Source organism: Cavia porcellus, unplaced genomic scaffold, assembly GCF_034190915.1.
Source record: "Cavia porcellus strain 051 isolate PalLab524CR breed Dunkin Hartley unplaced genomic scaffold, mCavPor4.1 scaffold_49, whole genome shotgun sequence".
NCBI lineage: Eukaryota > Metazoa > Chordata > Mammalia > Rodentia > Caviidae > Cavia > Cavia porcellus.
Genome location: NW_026947532.1, coordinates 3,163,306 through 3,176,208, shown reverse-complemented (window position 1 = coordinate 3,176,208; position 12,903 = coordinate 3,163,306). Strand labels below are relative to the sequence as shown.

The 12,903-nt window shown below is 54.8% G+C and overlaps 1 protein-coding gene across 7 annotated transcripts in view; it reads right to left on the bottom strand.

Moving 5' to 3' along the window:
- Positions 1-3,224: 3,224 nt before the first annotated feature.
- Ddx31 (DEAD-box helicase 31) overlaps positions 3,225-12,903 on the bottom strand; it is a 63,880-nt gene continuing 54,201 nt past the window's right edge. For 4 of the 7 annotated variants that reach the window (XM_063244163.1, XM_063244162.1, XM_063244165.1 and 1 more), the window contains one exon: positions 3,225-3,828. In XM_063244163.1, coding sequence (XP_063100233.1) covers positions 3,591-3,828 — 238 coding nt within the window. In that variant the 3' untranslated portion in view covers positions 3,225-3,590. Of the gene's footprint in view, positions 3,829-6,380; positions 6,819-6,840; positions 7,118-12,903 lie in introns of those variants that run through there. The other 3 variants (XR_010045962.1, XR_010045960.1, XM_063244164.1) reach the window with 3 other exon arrangements.

Here is a 12,903-nt window from a genome sequence, read left to right as displayed (position 1 = left end):
GGGCAGCTGGCGCCACCACCTGGCCTCAGTCTTACGTCTCTACAGCGAGGGAAGCTCATACTCCACTCCCCCTCTCCATCTGGTTCCTCGGGTCCCAGACAGGGCTGGGGCCCCGATGGGGGTCAGCCCCCAGCTCCCTGGCTGCTGCTAAACTGCAGCGCCCTTGCTGAGCCGACTCATCTGGCTGAGACGAGGATGCTGGCAGCTGGTCACTGGCCCGCTGGTCTCGGGGCCGACAGATGGACTCCGAGGCTGATCCCCACTTCACCCTCCTCTGCCCGGTGCCCCCAGCATCCATGGGGGTCTGACGCTGGTGGGCATGAGCGGCACCTGGCCTTTGGTGCCAGTTAGGACCTTGTGCCCCTTCTCTATGGGCCTGATGCGGTACTGGGTAACTTCGTACTCTTGTGACCCCTCACTTTCCTATGGCCCTAGGAGGAAGCTGGAAGGTACAGAAAAGAGCCCAATTCCCATTCTCAGGAGGGGCCGAGTCTCCAGCCAGACTCCAGATCACGTTCGGAGGGCCAATGTCACCTAAGGCCATTCTTCTCTGGGGAAGTGGGGGGAGGAGGGGTCCCCCTGAGCGCAGCACCTGCAGCAGTGCACCCAAGGCAGGAACTGTGGGTGCCAGGAAAGCTGGAGCATGCACCCCTTTCCTGGGAGATGAAGGGGCAGGAGAGGATGGGGTGTGCTCAGGCTGTAACCCCCAAAACCAGACTCACAGGTCTGCTACTGTTTTCCTCCCCCTTTCCTGGGGTGGCCAGGGTATTATTCTAATTTTGCAAAGTGCACAGCAGCTAATTAAGTCAAGGGCCCTCGGCCTTTGAGTTCTTTTGCATGTGAATGGGGGCTGGTAAATCCCAAGTTCTGGCAGCGGTGGGACCGAGGGGGTACCATCCCCAACTCAGGGTTAATGAAGTGGGAAAGGAGTCTCTCAGAGCCTCCTGCAAACAAAACCCCCCAGGCAACAAACCCTGCCCGATCCTACATGGATTGACTTAAACCCGGGGGATAAGTGCTTTAAATTAATCTCATTGAATAAGAATGAGACCAAACAAAACTCTTTAAAATCATATTAAAAATCTATCAAAGGACAACTTGCACTGGTGTGCTTTTCATTTTGTGGAGTGGAGGAGGTGGCTGAGCAGCCCCTCACATTTACACAGCCGCAGTGTAAATCACAGACACATTCCCAACTATGTAATCGTCCTTGTACCTGTGAGGCCATCTCATATCTTACGTTAATGAAGAACAAGGCTCCCCTACAAGTTTATAATTACAGTACTCGGAGCTGTCCTGCACATCCCATCTGTAATAACAACTCAGGCTGCCTCGAAGTGGGCTTCTGCTCTCCGTTTAGAAGCTTAAGTGGGTTGTGTTCATGGCCCTGGAGATGGGAACATTACGGGGAGAAGGCACAGTAGACTCGACAATGTGAGGGCAATGAATTAGACTCTCCAGGGCCTACCCAAGCAAACCTGGACCCTGGGCCCCAAAGCGTGGTGGTTTTAAGGGTACCCATGGCCCTGCCAGTGATGAGCCCTCTTCTAAACGTTTCCCACAGCAGTGGCGCAGATTAAGAGACAAAGTTTCATGATCACGAAGGCCACTGAGCAAGACCAGTCAAGCATCTTCCCAAGCAAGGCAGTATTTGTGTCTGGGGGACGGCACTGGACTCACTGTGGAATCTCAAGTGCTCCACAGGGCAGTGGCTGGCTGCCTACAGGGGCCCCTCTGCTCCCCTCTCCACTGCAGGGGGCAGAGGAAAACAATCAAAGGGACGGTGGGGACATTGTCAGTGTCCTTTGGGCACCCTGCTTGGTGAGCTGGAGGATGGGTCCACATCTACTCCTGAGCCTGTGCACAGGGCCCTTCGGATGCGCAGGGGTTGCAAGCCTGCGGTGTCCTGGATCCCAGAAAAGCATCCTACAAGCCCCCCCACCCTCCCCGGGAAAAGTTTCGGGCCACAGCATGGCAGTGAGCGTCCAAATGACCTGTGACTTTCCTATGGCAGCTAGACTGATGTCACAGAGCTGGGTGAGTTTGGGAAATCAGAAACAGGCACGATTCTTCACACACACACACACACACTCTATTAGAATATGTACAGTGGAATTAGGCTACAGCTTTGCCTAATTGATGCCTGAAATGTATAATCTGTCAAGAGTTATAATGAGAGAGATTTCCTGGAAGGTTATTTAAATTTAGATAATACTAACCCTCAATCTGTTTCCTTATTAACTGGTAAGCCATGGTTTACGACTGCACAGCATCTCAGGTGTGACCCCCAAACCCTCAAGTGTGACCCCCAACCCAAGCGTTGGCAGGGGGGGTGTGCTTGCCTCCATACTGCAGTGAGCCCCCGCTACTGGGGAGGCTCTGGTCCACCCCCCCCACACACAGGGGAGCACATCTCCTTCTGATCACCCCATCCCTGGGCCTGCTTTCGAGGTGGGGTTCACTTATGGTCTGGCCTCTCCCTGCTGCACTCAGATCACCTGAGCCATGGTACCAAGACGAGAGGGAGCGGGCAGACCCAGGCAAGGCCAGTTTGATGTGTGCTGTTCTAATCCATTACGGGTGCAGACTTCAGCTACAGTCCCCAGCAGTTGCCACAATGACCGACTCTGAGGAGGTCTTGTTTCCTCCCGAGGGGGTGACCCTTGCCAGCACTCCTACCCTACTGGGCTGGTTAATCCACAGGAGCCTGGGGTCCCAGCACTCAGCCCGCAAGTGGGTTTCCCTTTGGGAAACCAAAGGGGGGCACAAGAGTAGCAGAGGAGGGAGGAGGAGGACAGGGTGGTGTGGGCTCCGAGCCCCTCCCTACGCTGTCCACCAATTACATTTATTGGGAAATCAATACACTCCGGGGGGTCCTCTTCTACCTTCCGGAAAACACAACCGGGGCAGCTGGCTCTGGGTCACCACACAAAGACCCCAGACCTCTCTCGGAGGCAAGGCTGGACTTGAGGGGAGGAAAAAAGAGCTTGGGCGAGCACTGGTGCCTTTTGACTTCAAAGGCAAATAATAAAGAGGAACAGTAAACCAATTAGCCCGAGTGTGGTTTCCGTGGACGCGAGAGGAAAGGCAATGTAAGCAGATGCGACAGCGTGTCCGCGGGCGGACAGGGGCCTGGAAAACGCCTTCCTGTTGTTAACCAGACTAAAAGCTGCTGGTCCCCTGGAACGAAGCACGTGCACATAAAGAACTACCTGGTGAACACATTTTCTCTTTTCCAATCCAGTTTTAACACCCTGCTTTGCAAGGGTCATGCAATCCAAGCCTGGGCAGGGCTGCTGTCACAGTGGGCCACCCCAGGCTCAGGATGCCATGTCCTGGAGCCCACCGAGGGTCTTAGGCTGGGCGCGCTGGATGCCGGGTGGGTCTGGTCCTGATGGCATCCACGTGGCCTCCTTCTGCAGTCAGGGCTGGCTGGCGTTGTGCCTGTGGGCCCTGTGCCACTCCTACCCAGGGCTCCCATGCATCCTGGGGACTTGGTGCTCAGGGCAAGATGTCACAGGCACCTTCCAAATGAAAAGATGCCCGCTGGGACCTCCAGGACCCGCTCTGAGCCAGTCCTGCGGAGAGATTTAGGAAACCTTCCAGGAGGCCTTGCTGTCCTTCCGTCGGCTCCTGTGGGCCTTTGTGGCCCGGGCGGGAGCTGCTGCAGTTTTCCCGAGGTGTGGGCTTGCTGGGCCCCGGCCACTGGCCTCCTGTGCGCGCTGCCTCCAGCCCTCGGCGCCGCTGGCCTCCAGCCCACTTGAGTATTCGGAGCAGAGGAGCTCGGTGAGGCGCTGTTTACTCTGTGGCTTCCTGCGAAGGTCAGGCCTGAAGAACAGTAACAGCAGAGGGAAAGAAACTTTAGTATTCTTTCCTTTTGCGTTTGGAAAGGAGGCTGACAGCAGCTGCTTCCGCAACTGGGAAGCTGACATTTCTGCATTAACAGAAGTGCGACAGTGCGATCCCTTCAGCGGGGCTTGTTTTGATATCCCATGCACTAGAAGATTAGACACCACGCTGACAGATTTTCATAACGGTGGCAAAATACCATGGCATTTTTAAAACTGAGGCTTTGTTCTGTGTTGTTTTCATGGGAAAAAAGGGAACTCTACAGCCTCATACTCTGACGGCAAATGAGGTGTATGATACAGCAGTTTGCCATGGGCTAGAGAAAAGCCCAACTCGAAACTTCACCACACAGAGCAGGCAGAGTGGCCACCCTCCCAGGGAGCCTGAAGCATGCAGCAGCTGGGGCCTTGGGCACCAAGGAGCTGAGGACTCAGCCCCCCAGGACGGGCAGCCAGGCCCATGCACCCCACTGGTCAGCCCTGGAGGTCATACCCCTGTGTAAAGAGACTCTTGAAATGATTCTGACCCCACGGAACCCCGCGCCAGGATGCAGGCTCCCAAGTGGCCACACTAGGTTTAGGCCAGCAGCTTTTGGTTGTGGCTGAGCAGTCTGGGTGTGGAGGGACCCTGCTCCCTGCTCCAACCTGCATGGCAGACGCCAAGGCCAAAATACACCCCAGATGCCGAACCTCAGAAGCTGTCCCAGAAGATAGCCGCCAGCCCCCATCAGGTCACCTTCAGAAGAGTAATTATAAAAACCGAAGAATAAAATGTTTCCTAAGACGGAATTTTCATCAAAATAACAACAAAATCAATGACCAAGGAATTCATATAGACTCACTGGCAATTCCTCCAACATCCACTGGCAGTCTATCGTACTGCGCGGTGGGGTTCCTGCTCCAACTACTCTGTTTATGGTGTTTTCTTTACATAACCATTGGAGGAGAAAGTGGACTGAGCTCACAGTAAAATGAATGTAACAGAATTCCTCTGCAACTTGGCATGAGAAGTGCGGCTAACCGACTGCAGAAGCCTGTAGGTGCCTGCTGTACTGGGGCGGAAGCACTGAGACCCGTGTATCAGCTCCCCCTGGGAGTAGGGCTGCAGTCACACAACTGCTCCCTAGCATCACGCAAAGGGAGCAGAGGAACTCATCTTTTCCAGGGACAGAGGTTTGAGGCAAGAGTAGAGTTAGTCGCGTTACTTAAGTGCTAGGCATTCACAGCATCTGCGGGTGCCGGGGAAGGGACTGGGTAGGAACACAGGGAGCCTGCAGGCTGCGGGCACAGTGACACATGCCACCACCTCTGCGTGGCTGCTGTGATTCTCCTCTGTTCACAGCAAAGAAGGCCACACTCGAGGAGGTTGACATGCCTGGCTTCAGTGCTGAATCCAAAAGTGAGGTCAGACAGGGCCAGTGGACTCCAAGGCCCTGTGCTTCCCACTACGTTATGGCCAGGAGGAGAAACAAGTCCACCAAGTCACACGTGACAGGAAGGGCCGGTGGGGGGTGGGGGGTGGGAACATACACTGTCACTGCCCAGTCTGTGGTCCCTGAGGCCTGCTCCAGTGGAGCAGTGGGGTAGGAGCCAGGTGACAGGGGTAAGGCGAGGAGGGAGGTCCTGGGGCTGGGGCCGGCCAGGGCTGGCCTATCACTCACAGCCCAGTGACACTGCACAAGAAGCTCAGTGTCCTTATCTGCTAAGTGGGGACATTCTGAGAGCACAGCTTCTAAGGCCCCAAGAGGATGAAGCAGAGGAAGACACACATACACCGTGCTAGTTGGGGGCCAACACGGGCTGCGAATGCTCAGTTAAAGGTGGGGAAACTGAGGCCCTGAGATGTGCACTACCCCTCACAGAAGCCAGGAATGACCCTGGTGGGCCCTGATGCTGGGTTGGGGCTCTTGTGACTGCACTGCCCACTTCCTGAAGGGCAGTGACCCTGCCCCTGGGTGCTGGACTCCGGGGCAGAGGCCTGAGCCACGAGGGCCCCTGTGGTGCCAGCATCGGACACCCCGGGTGGGAGCACAGCACTCAGCCTGCTCCAAACTGAAAGCTGCTACTCCTGGTGCCTGTGGTTTATTTTTAGTCAGGTTACATGACAGACAGAGTGAAAAGGTTCTGACAGGAAGGAATACTTTTTCTTCCTTCTCCTTTGAAGCCAAGTGCTCACAATGTGTATAATTTTAAATGTAACAACCTGAGTTTCAAAATATGCAAAATTTGAGTCAAAATATTCTCCCCAGCATTAGCTCTAGCACTTCAATGACTGTTTCTGCCACCACTAAAGCACAATAATAACCAGAACTCATCTGGGTGATTGATACCCTAATTGCCTACAGACACAGTGCAGGCTGCAGGGACCTGTTCCGGCTGTGGGCTTGCAGGCAGGTGCAGCACTGCAGCCCACCGTCCACCAGGCCAGCCCTGAGGTCTCCCAGTGCCACAGCTACGCATGCAGCTGCGCAGTGTTGCCCCTGCAGACACAGCTGCACTCCACTAGGCCCCTCCCCTCCCACAGGTAGTCACCTGTGCCGCCCCTCCACGGACGGATGCACTGGTCCGGGGCAGCAGGGAAGACAAACTGCTGGACAGGAACGTTTGTTAAGGGCCTCAGAGTCCATGTGCTGGAGGTCGCCATGGGAAAGTAGACCCTGAGGCCGGGAGGAGCTCAAGGAGGAAGCACGTGCCTAGATGTGTGAGGTCCTGGGATCAAACTCCAGAACCACCAACAGGAAAGAAAACAAAGGTTCTCCCGGAGATGACTTGATTGTCACATCTCCATCTACCTCACCCTTCTATCTGACCAACGTCCTTCCAGCCCAGGGGCTCATGGAGGTCGGCGAGCAGTTCTTCAGCCCCAGCTCTCAGGTGGGAGCACGTCAGGGTCGACCCTGTCTGACAGCCACCAGCAGCACCCACACTCCCTTGGCAGCTCTGTCTCCTCCTTTGTTCTGAGGCCCAGAGCTGAAAAGGCAAAGTACAGATGGCAAGATGAACCCCGCTCAACCCAAGCACGTGACGAGCACTCGTGCCCCTTCTGCCAAGCTGCAGTCCCCCCAGAACTTGCCAACTTTCCTGCCCTTCTTGCCCTCCAAATACCCAGACCCCTCTCACAGGGCTTCCTGAGTATCTACTGGAGTAATCCGGTGGTTACCAAGCAACGGATCAGTTTACCTACCCATAGGGAAGCACCCGGTCTGCAGGCTGGATTATTCAGCGGACAGACAGATGTCTCTTCCACTGCCAATCAGGAGAGGCACAGCCTAATGAGAAAGTCAATACGACCTGCTACGGTGACCACCAGGGCAGAGGAATCGAAGGGCTCTCTCTCAACTTTATCAACAAATGCATGGAAGAGTCTGTCTGGGTAAAAAGCCCCTTATAAAGGCTTCTATCAATGGCTTTTTTCTCCGGGAGAGGATTAAAACCATCTTATCTTATCCATGTATTTTATGTCTGTGACCATTTTCTTTGAATATTTTAAAGTCAGGCTTAGGAAAGTCTTCATCGTAGAATTTAAAAATTCAAGTATTTTCTTATAGTCTACGTCTCAATTCCACCTAGATATTTCTGGCATGGTCCATACAATGTCCTCCTTGCCCAGCTGACCACAGGCACTGCACAGCCACCGTTTCCTCAGACTCATGGTGCTCCAGGATGCTCATCTCCTTCAGGCTTCTGGCACTGCCTCACGGGCTGTGTGTGCAGGGCAAGTGAGGCTGACAATCAAACACTACCCAGTAAGACGGCAAAACATTTACGCAACAGGTGTAAAGATAAAGCCACTTCAACTGGCTACATGAACATAAAAAACAATGCTCACGGGATCTCAAAGACTGAAGCCCTGATAAAGTTTCAAGTCGCTGCTAAATAACTGTTCTTCTTTTCTTTCTTTTTTTTGATACCGGGATTGGAACTCAAGACCTTGTGCTTGCCAGGCAGGTGCTGTGCCCCTGAGCTACTATACCCTGGCCCAACTGAATAGCTTAAGAGCAGACCCATTCAGTCTCATTTTAAGTAAATGATGATTTCATTAAAAAAAGACAAAGCCCTACACGTAAAACGTGTGCAAAGAATGTGAAGGCTACATAAATGTGAGCTGAAGTCAGTGTGGACTGCGGGCTGGGAAGGGACTCAATTTTTACCATGAGTGTATTTACTTTACAATTAGAAAAAGCTCCAATATTTCATTATAAGGATAAGAAAGACAAATGGTAGAATTCTGCCTTATGCCAAATATTTTAATTTCTATTAGCCAAAACCCCTTTTGCCTTGCAGCTGTCCATCAGCTTGGTTTCTCCTGTGCTGTAATTAATAGAGCACAGAGTATGTGCACCTCCCTCTCATCTGAGGAATTCAGGCTCCGGTCAATGTGCCCTGAAGCGATGGCAGGCCTGAGCTGTGAGTGGCTGCAGGGCCGAGAAGCCAAACTCCTAGCCGGTCAGTGCGCAGACTGGGCAGCAGTGTGGGCTGGAGCCGTGCACAGGGAGACCGGATGCAGGGCCCAGCAGCCAAGGGCGGGTGCAGGGCTCCAGGCTCCCCAGTCAGGATGGTAGGACATAGGCATATGTGGAAACAAGTGTGAGGCGGGTGTGATCAGGCCCTGAAAACACCGAGACTGACCAAGTTCTGGGTAGAAGCTCGGCTCTCTGATCTGTCCTATTAGACGTTTTTACCAGTGACTTCCATAGTATTAAGCACATTTATCACATTTACACATGGATGACAGAATACCCAGAACGTCTAACAAACCAAAATGACAAACCTAAGCTCAAAAAGTCAGTTAAAGTGGGACAGAGGTGAGGTCTTGCTTTGTGAGGCGGGCAGGATCCTGGGGGCAGATCAGACTGAGCTACATCCTCGGCCTGCTGCGTCTTCTACTTTGGGACAGAGCCTTGCTGAATTGCTCAGGATGGGCATGAACTGTGATTCTCCGCCCTTGGTTCCCGGGGTGCTGGACTCATAGGTGAGTGCTGCCATGCCCTGCCTGAGGGCTTGCTCTTAGAAGGTAGGGCAGCACGAACCACCACGTGTGCCAGCCCAGGGTTAAACCTCAGCTCTACCCCAGACAGCTGTTCCACAGCAGGCCATCTCCTCGCCCGGGCACTGGGGGAACCAAGGGGGTCACATGCACAGGGGGAACAAAAGCAGGCATTGCTTGTGGAGGCCAGGGACCGCCTCTGCTGAGACCATGCCACTCCGGCTTCCGCGCTGTGTCCGAGCGGCTTGCCCTGTGCATTTCTGCAGGACGGAGGGCTGGCTTCAGGGTCCGGCCAGGCTGAGTGGCCCTAAGCGCCAGGACTCCAGCAGTGTTGCAGAGTTCCTCCTCCAAGTCCAGGCGAGGGGCTGTCTTTAGCCCTCTACATTCAGCTCAGCCACTGACTAAGGGATAAAGTGCTCACAGTCCTCATCAGTGACATAGGAAAGGCAGGCGGGAGGAGGGGAGAAGCCACATTAGGCATTCAGCCCACATCCTCGGACCAGAGCTGGCTGCCACCACCTTCTAAGTTTGGAAATCACCTGCACAGGAGTCTGAATCTCAGGGACGGACAGGGCGTGCTCTGGTTCATCTCCTGGAACTCTAAGAGCAGGAGCTCTAAAAGCAGGGCCTCTACAGAACAGGCGCCACTGACGACTGGAGCAGCTCGCCGGGCTGCAGGGCGCAGGACACTGGAGGGGCAATGGGGACAGCAAGGTGAGGGCCAGGCCAGGAGGGCACATGCTCCACACTTCCAGCGACCACTGAGCCCAGGACATCCCGCTGCTGCGGAGCACAAGGGCTGGGACTGAACTCAGTGAGGTCCAGCTGTACAGCTCTGGTTTCTTCTACTGCTCCACCCTGTGTCTGCACTGGACACTGGGCGTGAGGTAAGCCAGACCTCGCCTGCAGCCGTATCTCCCTGAAGGCCTCCCCTAGCCATCCGGGGAACACACAGGCACATGTGTTTGCCACTGATGGCTTCGAACCGCTTCTTCCATCCCTACAATGAATGTGTCTGCTGCTCCAAGTCCAGTCCACAGGCTACACAGAGAATAATCTGTTCATACATAAAATATCCTTAACCCAATTTGTATATCTGTCACTCAGCCCAGTGCTGACTGCGGAAACCCACAGCTCCCCTCTGGGGCACACAAGGACACGCATAGGGTGTGGCCAGGAGTCTGCTCCAGGTTTCTTGCTGGTCTCAGGGACCCAGGACGCCTTGGCGGGAACAGCGGGCACACAGAGTTCAGCTCAGCAGGGGGCACACGTGAGTCCTGAGAGAGAAGCTGCTGTCGCCTCTACCAAAGACCTTAAACTTGCACGCAGACGTGTCATCTACTGTCACTTTGGGATGCTGGTTCCCAAGCTGTATCTCTCCTCTCTACTCACAAGTTAAAACATCACAATTCAGACTGCTGCTTTCAAACAATGTAAGGGCCAGGATGAAGACGACGTGTGAAAATGACTGAACCATTCCGTACAGGTCCCAGCCAGATGGGAAAGGCTCTGGCCTTTAGTGAGAAAGAGGTGACAGGGACTCGGACAGGCACTTTCTGCTGCAGGAAGGGGCTCCGTGAAAAGGGCCTGGGTGGGGAGACTGGTGTGCTCCTGACCTCTGCGTGATGGAAGGAGAGCCCGGGCAGGGCGATCTACTCAAGAGCACGAGCTCCCATGCAGGCCCCCGTGTGGTGTCTGCTGGCCACTGGCAGGCCACGTCTAATACCAGCGCTTGGATGGCTCCGGCACCCTCCCAGGAGAGGCTGGCCAGGCTCCTGCTCTTTGTTGTCGGCCCCGACTGTGTGAGTGAAAGTACATCCCGTGGCTCCTGCTGTCTGCAGGTGACCCAGGTGTGGAGGAAGCCCAGGGTCACCGTGAAATCCCTCTAATCGCCTCATTAGCCGGGCAGGGATGAGAGTGCGTTTGTTCCATGAGGAGGTGGAGAGCTGGTAATTGCATGGTGTCAGGTGGAAAAAAATAGTGGTGGAAGCAAAAGGCCGAATGTAAAAAGCTACATGTGCAGAGCTGTAATTAAAGAACCCAGAAGAGCAGGGCTTGCAACATCTGACCGTGGAAAGCAGTGTGCCCACACCGCCCAGCCCATTTCAGCTGCCGCAAACACACGCGGGGCACTCACGCCACACCCAGCCTGCGTGCCCTGCACAGACTGGAGGACCCCACCCGGGCCTCACGGCTGTCTTCCTATCTCTTCCTCGCCCTGTGCACATGCTGTAAAGAACCCAGGCTCTGATCCAGGTCATCATCCCGCGCCCCTGGGCAAAATGGCCACACAAATCCACTCGTCTGTCATCTGAGGTGGTTTTGATTCTGATTCCTCTCTGAATGACAGGTCTTGCAGCCAGTGCCTCCTTCCACCTTACTGCATAGAGTCACCCAGTGACCTGCTGTGAGGACCACACTCTTCCCAAGTTCAGGGGTGCCACCAGGTCAATGGGTGATCAATTCTCCATCCTCTTCATGATTTCAGACTGGCTTTGGGGTGTGGGCCTGGCACCTGCATTTTCATGAGGCTGCCCAGCGGCCTGGAGAACAGATTCTGTTCCTCCATCTGCAGGTCCACCTGCCCCAGGGGCTCCTCTTAGAGGCCCCAGGGAGACCTGGAAGGAGTGATCTGGGAGTGCAGGTGCAGTCTGAGGGGCTTAGCAGACCCTGGAAGACACAGCATAGTGGGGACCAAGAGTGCTGGACACGGGATAGGACAGGGGCGAGTGCTGACCCAGGACAGGTGGTGGTGCAGGACAGACCCCTGCGTCTTCCAGCACAGTTCTGTCCAGCCTCTGATCTCGTGTTTGGCCAATCTGCTTTTTACAGAATGAGAACTGGCTCAATGAAATTGAGAAAATTTTCAGTGGCAAGATTCCAGGTTTGCCTTCAGCTAATTAAGTGATATTAGGAAGGTTGTAAATGCCACGTAAAAATTGGCAGGCAAGCTGCTCCTAATGATGAGAATATTGCTTCACAGGGAGACACAGCTGCAGCTCCATAACACTTGTCTTCCGGGGAGCCGGTTGAGCATTCAAGGTTGTTCCTGGGGAGCCAAGTCTGCGGGTGCTGCAGTCGGCCCTGGCTCTCCCTCCCCGCTGCATGGACATGTGGAGGCAGGGAATGAGGCACTGCGGTCACAGGGTCACTGCTTCTCCACGTGGGAGACCCTGAGGCGATACTTCCTGCTCAGCAGCTGGTTCCACTCCGCACAATCCGGGGAGGCCTAGTACAGCGTTCTGAGAGGCAGGGAGCCGACACACAGAGAGGCCGAGAGACCTGCCCGGAAGCACACAGCACACAAGCAGGGATGCTAGAGTTTCATCTGTGTTGTTTCACCACGGCAGGAAGTGAGGGGAGACACGAGGGACAGTGCTGAGGGGAACGAACTCCTTATGGCACAGCCTGTTCCAGGCACCAAGGCTCACCAGTCACCTAATGACAACGGGACAAGCGAATGACACGGCAAGGCCTTGATGACGAGAAACGACAACACACAGGGCTCTCACAGCTGTGGTGCGCTTGGACGACGAAGCCACTGTGACTCAGGGAAGACTCCAGCTACCGAGTGCTGTACGGTGATCTCCCCACAGACGGTTACTTACTTAGAAGGAGGACCAACTTCTAGGCCGTCAGAAGTACAGGGTGAAGGAAACCCTCCACACAGTGCGGGCCAGGCGGCGGGCTCCATCACAGTCACAGCGGGAAGGCTGGGGTGGGAGGAGCCTGGTGTCCCGCTGGCCAATACTGCATCTCACGGAATCGGGGCTACTAGGCAGCGTTTTGTTGAGGACAGTCTGAGCAAGTCAACCTATGGTGGACCCACGTTTACACTCAGAGGTTGAGACTGTTGTTTCTCTACAGCAGCAGGGTGCCATCCCAGGGGTTTCTAAGCACTAAGAGGACATCAGAGGCACGGTGCGGATGCTGGGGCAACACGCGCCTCGCATAGCTGACTACACACCAATACACATGAAACCAGCAACCTGGGGGAAGAGCAGGGCACAGCGAGGAACTCTCGGAAGGGGGTGTTTTAGAAGCAGCAGATTCACTCTTTCGTGCTGT